Source organism: Oncorhynchus tshawytscha, linkage group LG02 (assembly GCF_018296145.1).
Source record: "Oncorhynchus tshawytscha isolate Ot180627B linkage group LG02, Otsh_v2.0, whole genome shotgun sequence".
NCBI classification, from domain to species: domain Eukaryota; kingdom Metazoa; phylum Chordata; class Actinopteri; order Salmoniformes; family Salmonidae; genus Oncorhynchus; species Oncorhynchus tshawytscha.
Window position 1 is genome coordinate 59,440,957 of NC_056430.1, and position 18,860 is coordinate 59,459,816.

General features: G+C 41.1%; 2 protein-coding genes across 4 annotated transcripts; one reads left to right on the top strand and one right to left on the bottom strand.

The window, feature by feature from the left end:
- The first annotated feature begins 1,907 nt into the window (after window positions 1-1,907).
- Window positions 1,908-12,185, top strand: pgap4 (post-GPI attachment to proteins GalNAc transferase 4). Of its 3 annotated transcripts, XR_002955847.2 has the most exons (3): window positions 1,908-2,222; window positions 6,630-6,734; window positions 12,126-12,185. XR_002955847.2 is itself a non-coding variant. In XM_024443444.2 (2 exons), the coding sequence occupies exon 2, from the start codon at window positions 3,845-3,847 to the stop codon at window positions 5,033-5,035; it is 1,191 nt and encodes a 396-aa protein (XP_024299212.1). In that variant the 5' UTR covers window positions 2,000-2,222; window positions 3,380-3,844; the 3' UTR covers window positions 5,036-6,234. The 3 variants fall into 3 exon arrangements, 2 of the variants coding, with proteins under 2 accessions (XP_024299212.1, XP_024299218.1); XM_024443444.2 differs by lacking the exons at window positions 6,630-6,734; window positions 12,126-12,185 and adding an exon at window positions 3,380-6,234 and having other exon boundaries at window positions 2,000-2,222; XM_024443450.2 differs by lacking the exons at window positions 1,908-2,222; window positions 6,630-6,734; window positions 12,126-12,185 and adding exons at window positions 2,247-2,898; window positions 3,380-6,234.
- An 894-nt stretch (window positions 12,186-13,079) lies between these two features.
- Window positions 13,080-17,276, bottom strand: LOC112265903 (4-galactosyl-N-acetylglucosaminide 3-alpha-L-fucosyltransferase 9). The gene is made up of 2 exons (XM_024443438.2): window positions 16,993-17,276; window positions 13,080-14,378 (listed from the first exon to the last, which is right to left on the bottom strand). The coding sequence occupies exons 1-2, from the start codon at window positions 17,054-17,056 to the stop codon at window positions 13,249-13,251; spliced, it is 1,194 nt and encodes a 397-aa protein (XP_024299206.1). The 5' UTR covers window positions 17,057-17,276; the 3' UTR covers window positions 13,080-13,248.
- Window positions 17,277-18,860: the final 1,584 nt, after the last annotated feature.

Sequence of the window (18,860 nt, forward strand, 5' to 3'; positions counted from 1 at the left end):
GTGATTACTCACTCTGAGGGTTTAGAGCTTGAGGTAGTCACCTCATACAAGTACTTGGGAGTATGGCTAGACAGTACACTGTCCTTCTCTCAGCACATATCAAAGCTGCAAGCTAAAGTTAAATCTAGACTTGGTTTCCTCTATCGTAATCACTCCTCTTTCACCACAGCTGCCAAACTAACCCTGATTCAGATGACCATCCTACCCATGCTAGATTATGGAAACGTAATTTATAAATTGGCTGGTACGGGTGCGCTCGAGCGGCTAGATGTTATTTACCATTCGGCCATCAGATTTGCCACCAATGCTCCTTATAGGACACATCCCTGCACTCTATTGTCCTCTGTAAACTGGTCATCTCTGTGTACCTGTCGCAAGACCCATTGGTTGATGCTTATTTATAAAACCCTTTTAGGCCTCACTCCCCCATATCTGAGATACCTACTGCAACCCTCATCCTCCACATACAACACCCGTTCTGCCAGTCAAATTCTGTTAAAGGTCCCCAAAACACACATTTCCATGGGTTGCACCTCTTTTCAGTTCACTGCAGCTAGCGACTGGAATGAGCTGCAACAAACACTCAAACTGGACAGTTTAATCTCAATCTCTTCATTCAAAGACTCAATCATGGACACTCTTACTGACAGTTGTGGAGGCTTTGTGTGATGTATTGTTGTCTCTACCTTCTTGCCCTTTGTGCTGTTGTCTGCCCAATAATGTTTGTACCATGTTTTGTGCTGCTACCATGTTGTGTTGTCATGTGTTGCTGCCTTGCTATGTTATCTTAGCTCTTTCTTTATGTAGTGTTGTCTCTCTTGTCATGTGTGTTTTGTCCTATATTTATATTTTATGATTTTTTACATTTTTAATCCCAGCCCCATCCCCGCAGGAGGCCTTTTGGTAGGCCGTCATTGTAAATAAGAATTTGTTCTTAACTGACTTGCCTAGTTAAAGGTTAAATCAAAAATTACAAAATTAATAACACCGTGCCTGTATATCCTCCAAACACTGCCTTCTCAGGCATTATTACTTAAGTATCCACCAATCCAAAGCAAGGATAGGCGGGAGCTAGACAGCCCACCTTGCTGCTTTTTGCACAATGACTCACATTGTTAGGGCGACGTGTATGGGGTCAATTTCACACCATATGTATTGAATTCAAAATAAAATAAATTGTGAACATGAAAAATAAAGTTGAGAATGTATATTATATTTTCGAGGTCGGGTGAAATAATGGATGTTGAAATCAGAAACCAAACAATTGAAAGCAAAATGTATAGAATTGTAAACAAAAATAAGACATCAAAACCCCCAAACTTGTAAACAAATCATTTTAAAGCGAAAGCAAATCTCTATGACAAATGATTACAATTATTTTTTTTTACGAATACAAAATGAATGCAAAACTAATGCCAAATGAATGCAAAACTTTTCCAGCAACCAATCCTATTGAAATACATTTAGCCTACGCTCTTGCCTGCATGTGCTACCTTTTGGTTACGCTACTAGTATGTTTGCTTCTATGTCTGTTTCTTGGCTTTCACTGCCAGTCTTTTTGATTGCGAGTTTTGGCATTATTTTTCCGTGAAGGGCGGGATTTAGAGGGAGGCGTAGACAATGAGTCTCCATTGGTTCGCTAGTTTTGGAGTGAGGGTTCGTCTTAGCCCAATCGATGAACATGATAGACAGGCTTTTTTCTATTTTATTTTACAAGTTTTGGGATTTTGCCTTTGTCTTATTTTTGTTTACAGTTTGCTGTCAATTGTTTGGTTATTGATTTCAACATCCATTATTTCACCCGTCCTCAAATATACTGTTAACATTCTTAACTTTATTTTTAATGTTCACGATTTGTTTTCTTTTTAATTCAATACATATGGTACGGATAAGTAAAAGATTTTAAGCGCTCTGCGTTCTCCCCTCAACGTCTCCCATACCAGACAGTATGCTCTCTGAAGCCTTGTTCACGTACGCAAAACCATATGCACTCCGTTACGTTACGCCGGATGTCATGCATTTCAATTGGGACATCCCCTTGGTTGAAGGCTCCGTTGCGAGACGAACAGCGCACATTTTGATATTTTTCAAACTTTTCCTCGTCTTCAGTCCGTCGAAGAACAGGAAGTTACCAAACCACAGGAGATGGAAATATGTGGTTTTAGGAAATGGCTTTATGGGATAGCTAGCAACTTGTTGTGAACAATTACCCATTCCTTAAAGTGAGTACTATTTTAATAGTATTGTTGAATAATACACAATACAATTATATTGTATGGCCTCCCATTTAAGTGTATTGTGATAATGACGTTTGTATTTTAATTATTAGGTGGGTCTTGCTAGCTACAATGGTATCTTCAACCTAGTCTTCCTTTAGCTAGCTGCTGGTAACAGTTAGCTGATCTGCAGTGCAAACTATCTTGACTTTGCATAAAGGTAGAGAAACTTGTTGAGGGAAAAGTAATTAAACATGTTTTATAACCTCAAGCTATATATTTGTCCTGTTTCTTGAACGAAAAGGTCATATTTTGCAATATCCCAAAATAAATTCAATCTCTGACGAGAGACAGGCTTTCCTCCATTTTGCGACTTTTACAAAGACCACACCAAAGACGTTTTAACTAACCTAAGATAGACCACAGCCTGTCCTTTCCAATGGAAACAAATGCATCCTAGTGGGCAGAGCCAAGTACAAGCTAGCGATATCTGTCTCATTGTTCAATCTGTGACTAGTCTTGTTCAGTAGCGTAAAGATATACGTTACGATGTAAACCGGGCATCAGGTGTTGTTGGAAGATCACCATTTAAAATGCAGAACTTAAGTGCGCATTTTGAAACAACACTTGATTCTAGCTACGGCAGCCATGTAGCAACTATGTTACCACATTGGAAGTTATGGTGAGACTGTTTATTTGTTGCTTCAACCGTATATCTAACGCAGTATAGACTAAGGAAAATATATGTTTAATATTTTGCTGCTATTTTTTTCCTGGACAGCACAGTAGCCTATTTAGTAAAGTAAATGGGTTTATGTTGATCATTCTATGTTCTGCATGTTGACCCGATTATGCACAACGGTGTGCTGTAGCAATAGCCAGGTAACGTGGGGCACTAACTCGCTTGTTACCGATATAATCTTAAAATGTACAATCAAACGAATTTGTAATTCGTTGTAATTGTACTGGTTCACACACAGCGATAGGATGCCTAAAAACAACGGACTATATAAAGTCCGATGTGACATTTAATTAAATAGTTAATGTTGCCGTACAGTAGTTGAAGCTTTGGGTACAGTCTACACCTGGCTATTCATGTTATTTGGGTGTGCCTCCCAATTTGAATAGCCTGAGCAAAATTAATAACATTCTTTTTTTCATAGTTTCTCCTGGAACATGGGATCTAATGGAACCGTGGAATGCTGCAGGTAGAAGCAGTGTTTGTAGATGGTCTACAGTTGGAGGCTTTTAATTGGCTTTTCCTTGGCCAGAGATACTTGGACAATATCAAACGTGGATATCTACTTTTGTACACATTTTGCTGGAGGATAAAAGCTATGAAAAGCAACCATACAATGCTTTGCTTACAGAGCATTTATTTTTGCTGTTCCGGTCTGGTTGCTTTGACATCAGTTTTCACTACACTAGTTCGCCTTTAGCCACCACAACTCTTTCACACAGCCAACCTGGAAATTAACAGTTGTACGAAGGCGTTGCCAAACCCTAACATTGCAAACAGCTCAGATCAAATATCACCTTTTACATAAGGTTTGTTAAATCATTATTGAGACCTGAATCTTTTTTTCTACTTTTTTTTTTACTCAACACTACAATACTCATCTTTACCAATGCCTCGGTGGAAAGCTCTGGCGAGCCAGCATTTACGGTGGTCCAGCCCTGTTGCCCAAGGACTAGTTTTATGTATCATAACGTTTGGCATCATACTGCCGTTGTGCTGCCACAGGCTACTCTATTCCTACTACTACATTAAATCAATGTACTTGAATGACATGAGCGATCAGTTTCTAGCTGAGAGCTACGAGAGAGGGCAGGAGGCTTTGGAATTCTGGGAGGCATCACGGTCTACCACTGGGTCGGCTGGCTTTTCCAACATCGTCAAGGGATCCGAGCTGTTGATCACTGTGGTAACGGCCAGGCGAACGGAGGGCAAGGAATTTCACTACCTGCTTCAAGTGATGCAGCGGCTGGTTTCCCTCCTGAGAGGATGCGGCGAGGGGCGGCGTTGCGCTGAAGTGCTGGTGTGTGATGTGGAAAGCGGTCCCCTGGACAACGAGGATGCGGCGCTACTGGAGAGCCAGTTCTTGGTGGTGCGGAGGTCCCTGGAGGAGCAGTGGAAGAACCAGGCTCACGTCAACACATTTGAGAGGGAGAAGAGGGACTACGTCTACTGTCTGCGCAAAGGATGGGAGCTGGTAAGCCCCAAAAACTTGATGGTCCTTGAGGACGACGCATTACCCAGGGCGGACTTCTTTGCCGTGATCCAAGATTTACTCTCGCGGCGCTTCGCCCTCCACACCCTCTACGTCAAGCTCTACCACCCGGAGAGGCTGCAGCGCTACTGGAACCCCGAACCCTACCGCATCCTGGAATGGGTGGGACTTGGACTAGTTGGGGCTACCGCACTCCTCCTAATCCTTAGTCACGGTACACCTTTCTCTTTCTCCCTCTCCACCACCCACCTCCTCTTCCTCACTTTGTATATCATGGTCGCCGTAGAGCTGGCTGGTCGGCATTACCTACTCGAGGTACGGCGCTTCTCGCCGCAGCTCTACGCCGTGTCCCCGGCGACCGAGTGCTGCACACCTGCCATGCTGTTTCCAGGTAACTCATCCCTCAGGGCGGCGGAGTACCTGGATGGATCATTCTGCGTCAAGGGCAATGCTAAGGACATGGTTCTGTATCAGATGGCTCGGACTATAACCGGAGAGAGAGCGCACAGCATAGAGCCCAACCTGGTCTCCCACATCGGGGCTTTCTCCTCAGTCAGGGCCAACCCATCCAGGCCTAGACTTCTTTGAGGAACAACTGAAAAGAGATTTGAGGCTGCGTCCCAGATTGCACTGTATTCCTTATATAGTGCACTATTAGGGCCAATAGAGCTCTGGTCAAAAGTAATGCATGTAGGGAATAGGGTGGCATTTAATCAGGGTTGGAGACTATTCCATTTCAACTCGGGAAGTAAACTGAATTGAAATGGAATTTACTCCAATCCTTTGATAAATATGACTGAATATCACCATACAGGGTTACCTAACACTCCATAGGGATACATAGCACTGTGTTAGCATCCCTGACATATACCCAAATCCAACCAATGGTGCCTGTAATGATAGTCCTCGATGGATATGGAAGGTCTCTCTCCAGCCTACTGTAAGATTTTACCCATGTAAATTGATCTATTTAACCCATCTAGGCTAGATCCATTTCTCTTATGCAATATTTGGGTACACTCCACACACATTGGGTACACTTTGGAATACAGTATGTTCTATGTTGGCATAACCATGTACTGCATATCCCCTGAAGGTTCAAATGAGATGTATCATTTAAAATACCAAAACGTATTGCTGTAGTTGAACTAAGGCTAATGATAATCAAAGGATTAACTACTTTAATAGGTTGTTAAAATCTAATTTAACCATTGGACAATGGCAATATTACTGGACTGTGACACTTTGAATGTCTGACACTTTGAATGTCTGAAAGAAAAACAATTAAATATATTAAGATATACTCTTTAAACCTTTGTTTATTTAGTGATTTGATGCTGTGTGCTTACATCATACATGCTGTACATTGAGTGTACAAAATGTTAGGAACAGGTGCTCTTTCCATGACATAGACTGACCAGGTTAATCCAGGTGAACGCTGCTGTGTTTTTCACGCTCCAGTTTCCCGTTTGTATCAGGAAGGATTCACCATCCAAAGGACATCCAGCCAACTTGACAACTGTGGGAAGCATTGGAGTCAACATGGCCAGCATCCCTGTAGAATGCTTTCGACACCTTGTATATTCCATTCCCTGATGAATTGAGGCTGTTATGAGGGCAAAAGGGGGTGCAACTCAATATTATGGTGTTCCTACTGTTTTGTACACTCATGTTGACCTTAAACACTGTATAACTAGCATCCATGTGTGTTTTATCACTTTCTGTTTTTTGAATACTACACTGTGTACACACTTAACACTTCTAATAAAATAATATCATGTAAGGTTTTTTTTTGCCAATACTTAATTGATACGTTTGGATGGAATGTTTAACTAATAGACCTGTTTAGAAAACAAAACATGTTCTCCCACTTTTCGATGTGCCCCTATACCTATATATACAATGCACTGTGTATACATAATAGTTACATAGCCTCGACTCCGGAAGACTAATGCCCATTTCGTCAGAATGAAAATACAGCGTTGATAGGTATGTTATTGTGAGACTAAATAAACAGGGACAGTGTATGTAAACATAGTTACTTTATACTGAACAAAAATATGAACGCAGCGATTTAAAAGAGTTTACTGTTACAGTTCATATAAGGAAGTAAGGATCTCGTCACAGTATCTCTGCATTCAAATTTCCATCAATAAAATGCAATTGTGTTTGTTGTCCATAGCTTATGCCTGCCCATACCATAAACCCACAGCCACCATGGGGCGCTCTGTTCGCAACGTTGACAGCAAACCGCTCACCCACACGACGCCATACCCATGGTCTGCAGGTGAGGACAGTTGGACGTACAGACAAATTCTCTAAAATGACATTGGAGGTGGCTTATGATAGAGAAATTAACATTCAATACCCTGAAAACAGCTCTGGTGGACATTCCTGCAGTCAGCATGCCAATTGCAAGCTCCCTCAAAACTTGAGACATCTGTGGCATTGTGTTGGGTGACATTTTAGAGTGGCCTTTTTATTGTTCCCAGCACAAGGTGCACTTGTGTAGTAATCATGCTGTTTAATCAACTTTTTGATATGGCACACTTGTCAGGTGGATAGAATATCTTGGCAAAGGAGAAATGCTCACTAACAGTGATGTAAACACATTTGTGCACAACATTTGAGAGAAACAAGCTTTCTGGGATCTTTCATGTCAACGCATAAAACATGGGAACAACACTTTACATGTTTATATTTTTGTTCAGTGTAGTTAAGACAATTGTTATACGTATTTGCAGTTTGTGTGATTACACATTGACATTTTTCTGTGCTTCAGATTTTTAAGCAGCTCAAATTGTCCATAAACGGCTCACCTTAACACTATAGTTTTAGATCATAAAATTATGATAATAGTTGGAAGTACTGTGTAATACTGTATTTGCACAGTACCCTTCTATGTAACATGGCTGTAAATGCAAATATATAGAGACACTGTGGAATCCATCCTGTTTTCTACTATCACAGCCATTAAAATTAGAATTGGCCTAATGGTGAAATCCCTGAGCGGTTACCTTCCTCTCCGGCAACTGAGGTAGGAAGGATACCTACAGTTGAAGTCGGAAGTTTACATATACTTAGGTTGGAGTCATTAAAACTCGTTTTTAAACTACTCCACAAATTTCTTGTTAACAAACTATAGTTCTGGCAAGTCGGTTAGGACATCTACTTTGTGCATGACACAATGAATTTTTCCAACAACTGTTTACAGACAGTGGAATTGTGAGTGAAATAAAGTGGGTCAGACGTTTACATACACTACACTGTGCCTTTAAACAGTCTGGAAAATTCCAGAAAATGATGTCATGGCTTTAGAAGCTTCTGATAGGCTAATTGACAACATTTGAGTCAATTGGAGGTGTACCTGTGGATGTATTTCAAGGCCGACCTTCAAACTCAGTGCCTCTTTGCTTGACATCGTGGGAAAATCAAAAGAAATAAGCCAAGACCTCAGAAAAAAATCTGTTTCATCCTTGGGAGGAATTTCCAAATGCCTGCAGGTACCACGTTCATCTGTACAAACAATGGTGTGCAAGTATAAACACCATGGGACCACACAGCTGTCATACCGCTCAGAAAGGAGACATGTTCTGTCTCCTAGAAATGAACGTACTTTGGTGTCAAAGTGCAAATCAATCCCAGAGCAACAGCAAAGGACCTTGTGAAGATGCTGGAGGAAACAGGTACAAAAGTATCTATATCCACAGCAAAACGAGTCCTATATTGACACAACCTGAAAGATCGCTCAGCAAGGAAGAAGCCACTGCTCCAAAACCGCCATAAAACAAGCCAGACTGGGGCAGTGGTCTAAAGGATGCAGTGCTAGCTGTGCCACCAGAGATTCTGGGTTCGCGACCGGGAGGCCCATGGGGCGGTGCACAATTGGCCCAGGATCTTCCGAGTTAGGGAGGGTTTGGCCGGCAGGGATATGTCTTGTCTCATCGAGCACTAGCGACTCCTGTGGCGGGCCGGGCGCAGTGCACGCTGACCAGGTTGCTAGGTGTACAGTGTTTCCTCCGACACATTGGTGCGGCTGGCTTCCGGGTTGGATGTGCATTGTGTCAAGAAGCAGTGCGGCATAGTGGGTTGTGTTACGGAGGACGCATGGCTCTCGACCTTTGCCTCTCCCGAGTCCGTACGGGAGTTGCAGAGATTAGACAAGACAGTAACTACTACCAATTGGATACTACAAAAGGGGGTAAAAAATAATAATAATAAAAAGCCAGACTACGGTTTGGGGGCAAAGATCGTACTTTTTGAAGAAATGTCCACTGGTCTGATGGAACAAAAATAGAACTGTTTGGCCATAATGACCATCGTTATATTTGGTGGAAAAAGGGGGAGGCTTGCAACCCGAAGAACACCATCCCAACTGTGAAGCACGGGGGTGGCAGCATCATGTTGTGGGGGTGCTTTGCCTCAGGAGGGATTGGTGCACTTCACAAAATAGATGGCTTCGTGAGGAAGGGAAATTATGTGGATATATTGAAGCAACATCTCAAGACATCAGTCAGGAAGTTGAAGCTTGGTTGCAAATGGGTCTTCCAAATGGACAATGACCCCAAGCATACTTCCAAAGTTGTGGCAAAATTGCTTAAGGACATCAAAGTCAAGTTATTGGAGTGGCCATCACAATGCACTGACCACAATCGTATAGAAAATTAGTGGGCAGAACTGAAAAAGTGTGTGCGAGCAAGGAGGCCTACAAACCTGACTCAGTTACACCAGCTCTGTCAGGAGGAATGGGCCAAAATTCACCCAATTTATTATTGGAAGCTTGTGGAAGGCTACCCGAAACGTTTGACCCAAGTTAAACAATTTAAAGGCAATGCTACCAAATACTAATTGAGTGTATGCAAACTTGTGACCCACTGGGAATGTGAAGAAAGAAATAAAACCTGGAATAAGTCTCTCTCTACTATTATTCTGACATTTCACATTCTTAAAATAAAGTGGTGATCCTAACTGACCTAAGACAGGGAATTTTGACTAGGATTAAATGTCAGGAATTGTGAAAAACTGAGTTAAGGTGTATGTAAACTTCTGACTTCAACTGTATTTCTTTGAAGTTACTGGGTGTATTGATACATCATCCAAAGTGTAATTAATAACCACGCTCAAAGGGATATTCAATGTCTGCTTTTAATTATTTTTGACCCCTTCTGACCCTTTTTTGCAATGCAAAAACCTCCCTGTTTTTTGTGGTTGAATCTGTGTTTGAAATGTACTGCTCAACTGAGGGACCTTACAATTATTTGTATGTGTGGGGTACAGAGAGGAGGTAGTCATTACAAAATAATGTTAAACTCTATTGCACACAGTGAGTCCATGCAACTTATTAGGTGACTTGTTAAGCAAATTGTTACTCCTGGACTTAGTGCCTTCAGAAAGTATTCATACCCCTTGACTTAATTCCACATTGTGTTACAGCCTGAATTCAAAATTGATTAAATATATTTTCTCACCCATCAACACACAATACCCCATAATGACAAGTGAAAACATATTTTTATACATTTTAGCAAATTTATTGAAAATGAAGTACAAAAATACCTAATTTACACACCCCTGAGTCAATACTTTGTAGATAGAAGCACCTTGGATATGTCTATCAGTTTTGCACATCGGGATTTGGGGATTTTCTTTCTTTTTTCAAGCTCTCATAAGTTAGATGGGGAGCGGCGGTGAACCATAATCTTCAAATCTTTCTACAGATTTTCAATGGGATTCAAGTATGGGCTTTTGCTGAGTCACTCAAGGACATTCTTGTTCTGAAGCCATTCCAGTGTTGCTTGGGGTCATTGTCCTGTTGAAACGTAAATCTTCACCGCAGTCTAAGGCTCTGAAGCAGGTTCTCATCAAGGATTTGCCTGTATTTGGCTCCATTCATTGTTCCCTCTATCCTTATCAGTCTCCCAGTCCCTGCCGCTGAAAAGCATCCCCACAACATGATGCTGCCACCACCATGCTTCATGGTAGGGGTGGTGTTAGACGGGTGATGAGCTGTGCCTGGTTTTCCCCAGACATACAGTAGCGCTTTACATTCAGGCCAAACAGTAAAATGTTTGTCTCATCAGACCACAGAATCTTTTCATGCCTTTTTGCAAACTCCAAGCGTGCGGTCATGTGCCTTTTTCACAGCAGTGGCATCCATCTTGTGAAAACATATCTCCCATAAAGCCCAGATTGGTAAAGTGCTGTAGAAACTGTTGTCCTTCTGGCAGGTTCTCCCATCTCAGCCAAGGAAAGCTGTAGTTCTCTGAGTGGTTCTTGGTCCCCTCCCAGACCAATGTCCTTCTTGCCCAGTTTGATTGGACGGCAAACTCTAGGCTGAGCCTGGTTAGTTCTATATTTTTAATTTCCTAATGATGGAGAACACTGTGCTTTTGGAAACTTTCAACACTCTAGAAATGTTTTTATACACTTCCCCAGATATACACTTTATTAAAATTCTATCTCGGCAACAGTTCCTTGGAGAATCATGGTATAGTTTCTGCTCTGACATGCACTGTCAACTGTGAGGTCTTATATAGACAGGTGGGTTTCTTTCTAAATCATGTCCAAACAATTAAATTGGCCACAGGTGGACTCCAAGTTGCAGTGACATCAAGGATCATCAAAGGAAATTGGATACATCTGAGCTCAATTTGGAGTGCCATAGCAAAGGGGTGTGAATACTTACAGTATACAAATGAGATCTGTATTTAATTTTAAATACATTTGCAAAAATGTCTAAACATGTTAACTTTGTCATTATGGGGTAGTGTGTGTAAATGAGTGACAAAAAAACAAGTAATCCCTTTCGAATTTATGCTGTAAAACAAAATGTGGAATAACTCAAGGGGTATGAATACTTTCAGAAGGCACTGTATTTAGGCTTGCCATAACAGCAGGGTTGAATACTTACTGACTCAAGACATTTCAGCTTTAATATTAATTAGTAAACATTTCTAAAAACACAATTTCACTTTGACATTATGGGTTATTGTGTGTAAGCCAGTAACACAATCTCAATTTAATCCATTTTAAATTCAGGCTGTAACGCAAAATGTGGAAAAAGGCAAGGGGTGTGAATACTTTGTGGGTACTAATGTGTGTGTATACATATACACACACACAATGAACAAAAATATAAATGCTCATGTTTTATGGGCTGAAGTAAAAGATCCCAGAAATTGTGTGATGTGTGTGTGGTGTCCAAGGCTATTTGCCCAAAAGGCCAGCATCCTGGAGTCTCCTCTTCACTGTTGACGTTGAGAATGGTGTTTTGTGGGTACTATTTAATGAAGCTGCCAGTTGAGGACTTATGAGGCGTCTGTTTCTAAAACTAGACATTAGTGTACTTGTCCTCTTGCTCAGTTGTGCATCGGGGCCTCCCACTCCTCTTTCTATTCTGGTTAGAGTCAGTTTGCACTATTCTGTGAAGGGAGTAGTACACAGGGTTGTACGAGATCTTCAGTTTGACAATTTCTCACATGGAATAGCCTTAATTTCTCAGAACAAGAATAGACTGATGCGCTTAAGAAAGTTTTGTTTCTGGCCATTTTGAGCCTGTAATTGAACCCACAAATACTGATGCTCCAGATACTCAACTAGTCTAAAGGCCAGTTTTATTACTTCTTTAGTCAGAACAACAGTTTTCAGCTGTGCTCACATAATTTAACATATGTTACAGGAAGGCCATAAAGATCATCAAGGACATCAACCACCCGAGCCACTGCCTGTTCACCCCGCTATCATCCAGAAGGCGAGGTCAGTACAGGTGCATCAAAGCTGGGACCGAGAGACTGAAAAACAGCTTCTATCTCAAGGCCATCAGACTGTTAAACAGCCACCACTAACATTGAGTGGCTGCTGCCAACACACTGACACTGACTCAACTCCAGCCACTTTAATAATGGGAATTGATGGGAAATGATGTAAATATATCACTAGCCACTTTAAACAATGCTACCTTATATAATGTTACTTACCCTACATTATTCATCTCATATGCATACGTATATACTGTACTCTATATCATCGACTGCATCCTTATGTAATACATGTATCACTAGCCACTTTAACTATGCCACTTTGTTTACATACTCATCTCATATGTATATACTGTACTCGATACCATCTACTGTATCTTGCCTATGCTGCTCTGTATCATCACTCATTCATATATCCTTATGTACATATTCTTTATCCCCTTACACTGTGTATAAGACAGTAGTTTTGGAATTGTTAGTTAGATTACTTGTTGGTTATTACTGCATTGTCAGAACTAGAAGCACAAGCATTTCGCTACACTCGCATTAACATCTGCTAACCATGTGCATGTGACAAATAAAATTTGATTTGATAATTGTATCTGTGGCCAATGACCTTCAGCCTTCTTGGAAAGGCATTTCTAATGTAACTATATATAGCAGGACACAAAGGGCTTAGAATTTTCTATGCCTATCCTTACTAAGGACTTAGACTTCACGGTGACTTAGTGTCCCCATGAGTGACAGAACACTGAGCCAATCACGGTGCAACGCTCCTATTTTCTGCTGGCTTGGCCCACCCCCACAGAAAGCACTGAGCTAGGATGAAACACCTGCATTTTGGAGCTGCCTTACTCAAGAAAACAAATGAGACCTTGTTTTTATGCAGCTTTACTAAGTCAATATATTTTTGACATTGTTTGCAAACTGACATGTGACACGTAATAATGGCCAAAAAAAACAGGCAAGCCCATATTTTTTGGGGGTGCTGAAAATGTGGGGCTCAAAACACCAATATTTGTAGAGATCATTGTAAGTTCCTTATTAACCAAAATACCATTTGTAAAGATTGTGAACAACTCTGTACTCCTTATGTGTTCCCACATGGTCACAGGCATAACAAATAGCATGGGTGAACTCTTGATACTGTTGAATTAGATGGCGTTGAGCAGAAAAGTGTTCACGCCACTGAAAGTAGTGCAGATATGCCTCATCATCCTTGTCTAACTTCAGGAGGAATTCTGCCAGGGCTTTCACATCTGGAAAGTCATTAACATGGATGAAGGAATCTCCTGGGACAAAGTCCTCATAGTTTTGTCTAGGTGGGCCCAATACTACTGGTACAGTTCCTGCTGCAAGTGGTCCGTTTAGCTTCTCAGTGATGTAGTCTCTGTGAACTGAGTTCTCAAAGGAAAGGTAAAACTTACAGCTGGAGATGGTATCATAGTAGTCCTCATAGTTCAAGAAACGGCCAAAGGCCTTGCCAAAGACTTCCACCTTAACGTGTTTGACAAGTTCTCTGTAATAGTTATACCTTTGGCCTGATCCAGTGGCAGGGTTATTGTTATTCACAATCCAGCAAACTAATTTATCTTTTTTGGGCAGCACAAAATCCTCCCCCTGGCCTTTTCTTGCGGTCAAGCGCCAACGAATAGGGATGTCTGCATCCTGCCTGTAACTCAAGGTCAAATTGAAAAGGTTCTCTAGACCAGATAGCCTGTTTGTGTTTGTAGGGGATTCAACATGGAACCAGATCCACTTCTGGAATGGTGGCCTGGGTGATTGAGGCAAGTTGGATAAATCTTGCTTGATGGATTTGTGAAAGATGAGCACCCCGTCTGCCTTGTTGTATATAGACCTGTCATCAGTCAGGAGACAGCTATCAATGTTGAAGAGAGTGGCGCAATCGCTTAAGTCAAACCTGTAGTGTTCAGGCCAGAACCACAACAGCATAATGGGCTTGTCTGGTAGGGTCTTAGCCAAGGAGCTGTTGTGCTGGCCTTGGGGTCTCTCTGAGTACTGCGGTGGGAAAGCAGGCAGGGGAGGGCAGAACAGAGATGGTGCTGAGCTGTAATGCATTAAAAACAGCACCACAAATCCTCCTAAACTAATAATCGATACCAGAATGACACGTAGAACTCCAGTTAGGTAAATGCTAGACAGCATTTTTGCTCCTGTAAAGAGAGAACAGCTATCATTAGGAACTTGAATGATTGTAACAATGGGAGAAAGTCGTAGTAGTTTGCTCTCATCCTGTACCTGTAAAAACAACTTTTTCATAATACCAATAATGAGCATGTAAACAAAGAGCTATTAAGGCTGAAAGTGTTTCAGTCCATGAATCAGATTTCTTCTATTTCTAATAGGAAACATGCACATGTCTCGCTCTTTCAGTACATACCTTGCCACATCAGGAATCAATTTCTATGTAATTAGTGAATCATTAACATTTGCTATCTGCAGTTCCTGTTGCAACTACAGTTGAAGTCAGAAGTTCACATACATTTAGGTTGGAGTCATTAAAACGTATTGTTTTTCAACCACTCCACACATTTCTTGTTAATAAACTATAGTTTTAGCAAGTCGATTAGGACATCTACTTTGTGCATGACAAGTAATTTTTCCAACAATTGTTTACAGATTATTTCACAGTATCACAATTCAGGTGGTTTCGAAGTTTACATACACTAAGTTGACTGTGCATTTAAACAGCTTGGAAAATTCCAGAAAATGTCATGGCTTTAGAAGCTTCTGAAAGGCTAATTGACATAATTTGAGTCAATTGGAGGTTTACCTGTGGATGCATTTCAAGGACTACCTGACACGTTCTGTCTCCTAGAGATGAACGTACTTTGGGTACGAAAAGTGCAAAATCACAGAACAGCAGCAAAGGACCGTGTGAAGATGCAGGAGGAAACAGGTACAAGAGTACCTGTATCCACAGTAAAACGAGTCCTATATCAACATAACCTGAAAGGCCGCTCAGCAAGGAAGAAGCCACTACTCCAAGACCACCATAAAAAAAGCCAGACTACGGTTTGCAACTGCACATGGAGACAAAGATTGTACTTTTTGGAGAAATGTCTTCTAGTCTGATGAAACAAATAGAACTGTTTGGCCATAAGACCATTGCTATGTTTTGAGGAACAAGGGGAGGCTTGCAAGCCGAAGAACACCATCCCAACTGTGAAGCATGGGGAATGCAGCATCATGCTGTGGGGGTGCTTCGCTGCAGGAGGGATTGGTGCACTTCACAAAATAGATGGCATCATGAGGAGAAAAAATTGTGGATATATTAAAGCAACATTAAGACAGTCAGGAAGTTAAAGCTTGGTTGCAAATGGGTCTTCCAAATGGACAATGACCCCAAGCTTACTTCCAAAGTTGTGGCAAAATGGCTTAAGGACAACAAAGTCAAGGTATTGGAGTGGTCATCACAAAACCCTGACCTCAATCCCATAGAAAATGTGTGGGCAGAACTGAAAAAGCTTGTGCGAGCAAGGAGGCATACAAACCTGACTCAGTTACACCAGCTCTGTCAGGAGGAATGGGCCAAAATTCACCCAACTTATTGTGGGAAGCTTGTGGAAGGCTACCCGAAACGTTTTGCTGTGGATATAGATACTTTTGTACCCGTTTCCTCCAGCATCTTCACAAGGTCCTTTGCTGTTGTTCTGGGATTGATTTGCACCTTTGTCACCAAAGTACATTCATGTCTAGGATACAGAACGAGTCTCCTTCCTGAACGGTATGACGACTGCGTGGTCCCATGGTGTTTATACTTGCGTACTATTGTTTGTACAGATGAATGTGGTACCTTCAGGCATTTGGAAATTGCTCCCAAGGATGAACCAGACTTGTGCAGGTCTACAATTGTCTTTTCTGAGGTATTGGCTGATTTAAATTTTCCCCATGATGTCAATCAAAAAGAGGCACTGAGTTTGAAGGTTGGCCTTGAAATACAGCCACAGGTTCACCTCCAATTGACTGAAATTATGTAAATTAGCCTATCAGAAGCTTCTAAAGCCATGACATAATTTTCTGCATTTTTCCAAGCTGTTTAAAGACAGTAAACTTAGTGTATGTAAACTTCTGACCCACTGGAATTGTGATACAGTGAAATAATCTGCCTGTAAGCAATTGTTGGAAAAATTACTTGTCATGCACAAAGTAGGTGTCCTAACCGACAAACTATAGTTTGTTAACAAGAAATTTGTGGAGTGGTTGAAAAATGAATTTTAATGACTCCAACCTAAAAGTATGTAAACTGACTTCAACTGTACATTTTTATTTCAAAATGTTAGGAGAGCTGATAAGTGATCCACCCCTTTGCTTGACAGACTTGCTTCTCTGCTTTTTGTCAATGTCATCTGGTGACGGTTGGAATGCATTATTGACTATTTTAAAGAAGAAAATGAACTGCTTCAACCTAGTCATCTGGCAGTAGTTTACCTGCCATACACCTTTCATGTGGAGTTTTAGTGTATTCCAGCATTTTTACAGGTTCTTAAGTCATTAAAACGTATTGTGCCGTTACAGTAAAACATCTACATTAAGAAAAAAATCTAAATGCTGTAACTAAATATCTTTGTTATTAGCAATCTGTATAGCCAATATAGAAAACGCCCATTTATAAATGTGAATCCTGTAAGACAATTGACAGTCATCTTAATTATTATTTTAGCATTCAAAACTGTACTCAACGAGACACTAAATTATAAAGCCTGGGCTATAGAATTAGTCGTAATCGTAGTCCTAAAATATTTTGAAAAGGAAAGAAAGTCTCACCGGTCAAGAGGTTTGTACTCGTGCTGTATTCAGAACGGCTGCTGACGTCATTCCTACACTCCATGAGAATTGTGCTGTCGATCTTCTCTATTTATCATTAGTTCAATACAGTTATAGGAAACAGTGAACATTTGGTTTAATTTATTCTCAAACTATATCGAAGGGGGAAGAAATAACCCTTCTGGCCACCCTAACAGCAAGAACAGAAAGCATTGGGCGGGTTTGTTTTGCGTTTCCGTGGGTGAATGTTTCAATTGAATGGTCTAAAATGTACAAACACTGGCCGTGGAAAATGAACTCGCCCATTCTCGTCAAGGGAAAATGGGTGGGGCGTGGGGAGCACGGGCTAGGTAAATGTTACTTTTCAGCCACAGATAAGTGACGTCAGAACCTGTGGTCATTGGCGCCACCTGGAGGCAAATACAGAGTAAATAGAAAACAAAAAAATACAGGGCAAACATAACTGCAAATGATTAAACAAATGCAAAAACTATAGTAAGATTAATCCAAGGTGGTCAGTTGCACCTCGTCAAGGTGGTTGGCTGAGCGTCTTCTACTCCTCTCTGACCTTGCCGAAGCATCTTTGTTTGAAAACACAATCAATCCCTTACTTTCCACACTTTATTAAAATCAACAGAGCTACTGGCTCAACCAAAGTACCACTTAAAAAGGTTGTGGACATCATTATAATATGCTAAACAGACAGGTTGAATAAACTCTTCCTAGATTGTCAGGAGGTGCGGTGTGGCTTGAGGTACCTCCTCCATGTGTCAATATCTCACTATGCCAAAGATGAGAACAAAGCATGTCAGGTGTGAGGCTAAAGCACACCTGAAAGGTCAAAGTACAACATTCTGAAACCATTTAGGCCACCAGATGTGGCAAAGTGGACTAGTCTGACAAGGTGATAGTCATAAGAAATTTACCAATGACAGAAATGTATTGCGAGTGGAAACTTGAATATTTTAAGCATTCTGTGCACTTCTGGCACACGTTTACCGTGAACACTGGCTGTACCTGCTTTAGTTACAGTTTTAGTCAGTGGCCAAGCAGGCTACTGTGGCTATTTGGGCATATAATGTAGGCCTATCAGAAGTGTTTACCAACAAAACCAATGGAAAAAATGCACCCCATAACATTTTACCATGTAAATAGCTATTGATTTCTATGATATAGCGCTTCATGAGTTGTGTGGGAGTATACAGCTGGTTAGTGGGCATTGCAAAAGGCTCTTTTGTAGCTCTAGACTCGCCTTATCTCCCCCACACAACTCACTCTAGCTATAACATATTTAAAATAACCTACCAAGTTGTTGACCATATGAAGAGAGTACAGCATTAGATAAATAGGCTTGTTCAGGCTGTTGTTTACAGGCTTGTTGTGTAGGTGCAAGTTAAGACTAAACTTACCAGTTCCTTTGTCATGTATCAACCACAGGAGTTTGGTGACACCTTAATTTGGGAGAACGCACTCTAGGTAATGACTGGAGCGGAATAAGTGGATGCTTTCCAGGTGTTTGATGCCATTCTATTTGCTCCATTCTGGCCATTATTATGGGCCGTCCTCCCCTCACAAGCCTCCTGTGGTATCAACCTGGCAATATGCTAAACCTATTGTGCAGAATGCTAGGGAATCGGACCATGACTATGTCTAGGTCTCCCTTTTCATTTGTTGTTTAGGCATTAATGTTTTTTTTGTTTGTTTTTAAATTGTAGTTTGCAGATAGTCTAGTTTTGTGAGAGACGATAAACAATAACCATACAGACAGTGACTCTAACATTCCAACTATGGAGACAAACAATGACACTTTATGATGACTCAATACAACATTATATACCGATGCACTCGTTCAACAAATTAAAAATTAG